Source organism: Penaeus vannamei, chromosome 13, assembly GCF_042767895.1.
Source record: "Penaeus vannamei isolate JL-2024 chromosome 13, ASM4276789v1, whole genome shotgun sequence".
NCBI classification, from domain to species: domain Eukaryota; kingdom Metazoa; phylum Arthropoda; class Malacostraca; order Decapoda; family Penaeidae; genus Penaeus; species Penaeus vannamei.
The window spans coordinates 9,734,027-9,736,526 of record NC_091561.1 but is presented as its reverse complement, the minus strand read 5'-3'; the positions used below and the strand labels follow the sequence as shown (position 1 = coordinate 9,736,526).

General features: G+C 37.0%; 1 protein-coding gene across 20 annotated transcripts in view; it reads left to right on the top strand.

Annotated features, from left to right (window-relative positions):
- KaiR1D (Kainate-type ionotropic glutamate receptor subunit 1D) overlaps positions 1-2,500 on the top strand; it is a 153,054-nt gene that overhangs the window by 41,267 nt on the left and 109,287 nt on the right. For 11 of the 20 annotated variants that reach the window (XR_011398967.1, XR_011398968.1, XR_011398965.1 and 8 more), the window contains exon 2: positions 1,176-1,527. Coding sequence is in view for 15 of the 20 variants with exons in the window: in XM_070128923.1 (XP_069985024.1) it covers positions 1,236-1,527 (292 nt within the window). In the remaining 5 variants the exon portion in view is untranslated. Of the gene's footprint in view, positions 1-694; positions 1,528-2,500 lie in introns of all 20 variants that reach the window. The other 9 variants (XR_011398969.1, XR_011398966.1, XM_070128927.1 and 6 more) reach the window with 2 other exon arrangements.

Here is a 2,500-nt window from a genome sequence, read left to right as displayed (position 1 = left end):
AAGGGGAAAGGAAGGGGAAAGGGGTAATGCATTTCCTCGGGAGTTCTCACCCCGCCTTCCCCTCCAAACACGACGCTAATGATGTATGAAAATTTCCTTCCGACCAAGCTGTTTCTCTTTCTTGTTGACTCTGGTGTTATTTATTTACTCAGATGTTCCTTATTCTATTATTGAAGCGAAGGAATAGCATTATACATCGCAGTCTTAACAAATGTTTAAAGATGTGTTCTTATATGGTCTTGCGGTTAAGTACTCCGAGCTGGAAAAACACAAATACCCTTTTCTTTATGAATAATTCAAATCTCTTGCGAGAGCCTTCATAACCATTAAGATGACTTATGCAACACTTACTCGGCTTTTGTTATCATGTGCACTGCAAAAAGTACACACACATATATATATATGTATACACACACGCATAAATACATGTATACATACATATATATGCGCGCACGCACACACACACACATATATATATGTATACACACACGCACAAATACATGTATACATACATATATATGCGCACACGCGCACACACACACACACACACACACACACACACACACACACACACACACACACACACACACACACACACACACACACACACACACACACACGCCCACATGCAGATATATGAAACAAACTATTTGTCACTTTAATTAAACTTACGTACTATTTTCTCTCTTTCCAGATGTTATGACCTGTGACTGACGTGTTCTTTTCGCCAGTGAAGATGAATTTCTTATTCTTATCGCGATGAAGATGATAGAACAATTACGAGAGTTATTGCGAGAGTTGAATTTAATCGACAAGAGATATTTCAATTAGGAACGTTAACCTTATTATACTAGTTTTACCGCTTAATTATCATGTCAGTTTGATATCACTATCTCAATATTTCATTTCAATCAGCTGATATTGCGAAGAATCACTTCACTAAATGTTTTATGATAATTCATATCTCTTTAAATTCCACTTTTAGATTCAAGTGGTTCAGCGAAAGTGCAGACCACGATAACCCCTTCAACTATGCATGACAAATGAGCAGCATGACAACATTACTATAATTTTTGAAAGAATGTCGTTTTGAAAGAATGTCACGTCGCCGCTAAAGCTTCTGAAAGAATAAACAGCGACAGTAAAGAAAAAAAATCCAATTTCTTTCCCTTAAGATTACGCAGATAAACACAACATTAACGCGCGAGGCAGTGTTACCACAATGAGAACTTGAAATGTGTGAAATTTACGAGCGAGATCCCCACGGACGCCTGAGGGAACGGAGAGAGGAACACGGACGTCGAGGTGTGGCAACGATGAAGCCAGGATCCTCGTCTCGGGCTGGAGGAGGCGCAGAAGAAGGAGAAGGAGAAGGGAGAAGACAGCTCAGCGCGACTCGGGAAGGCGCCGCCCCTCACGCGAGAACCCTCGGTCGCTTCGCCCCCTTCCGACTCTCTCCGATGCCCTGCCTGCTGGTGCTGTCCGCGCTGCTTCACCTCGCCACGGCTTCCGACGTCATCAGAATAGGTACGTATTTACTGGTATTTATTGGCCGCTGTTTATTGACTCCGAGCCGGACAAGTGGCCAACAATACCCGGCGGTCTGCGGATATGAAAGAGCAGGGACCCCCATTGTGTTGCTCGGGCGGGTCGGGTATTCGGAAAATATTTTCTCCTTTTGGGCTCTTTCTGTGGGGACTCAGCACGGTCGGTTATCTGTCTATCTGCCTTTCCATTATTTATTTACTTATTTATTGGCTCAGTGTTCCTTCAATAAATTTATTCATTCTATAATTCTGTAGAAAAATGCGGTCATTAATTGTCAAAAACGTTGTTTTATATAAAACATATAGCTGTTTTATGACATTTAGAAGGCAATGATCGCAGCGACATTCGAAGAATCTTTATAAATTGTGATAGTAATAAAATAAATATTGATAATAGCGATAATGATACTAGTAATTGGAAAAAGTATTAATAATAACGATAACGACAATGATAATGATGATATTACTGATGAAATGATAATAAAATGATGATGATAATAAAAACAATGATAATCCTGATAATGCGAAGAAGATGAGATGATGAGAGTAACAATACAGTTACTAATGCTAAAACAAATACCAATGCTAATACTAATATTAATATCAGTACCAGTATTAATATTAAAAATGAGGATGAGGATGTTGATGAAAATTGTAGTGATAATGATAAGGGTAGTAATAACGATATTGATATTAATAATAATGGAAATGATAATAACAGTGATAATAATAATGATAATGGAGATGATGATAATGATTATGATGATAATAGAAAAAAAATAATGATAAAAATGATAGCAAAAACAATAATGATGTTGATAGTAATGATAATAGTAATGTTGATAACTATGACAATAATAATAACGATGATAATAATAATAACATTAACAATAATGATAATAAAAGTGATAATAATAATGATAATGATGAGGGTATTAATAATGATAATAATG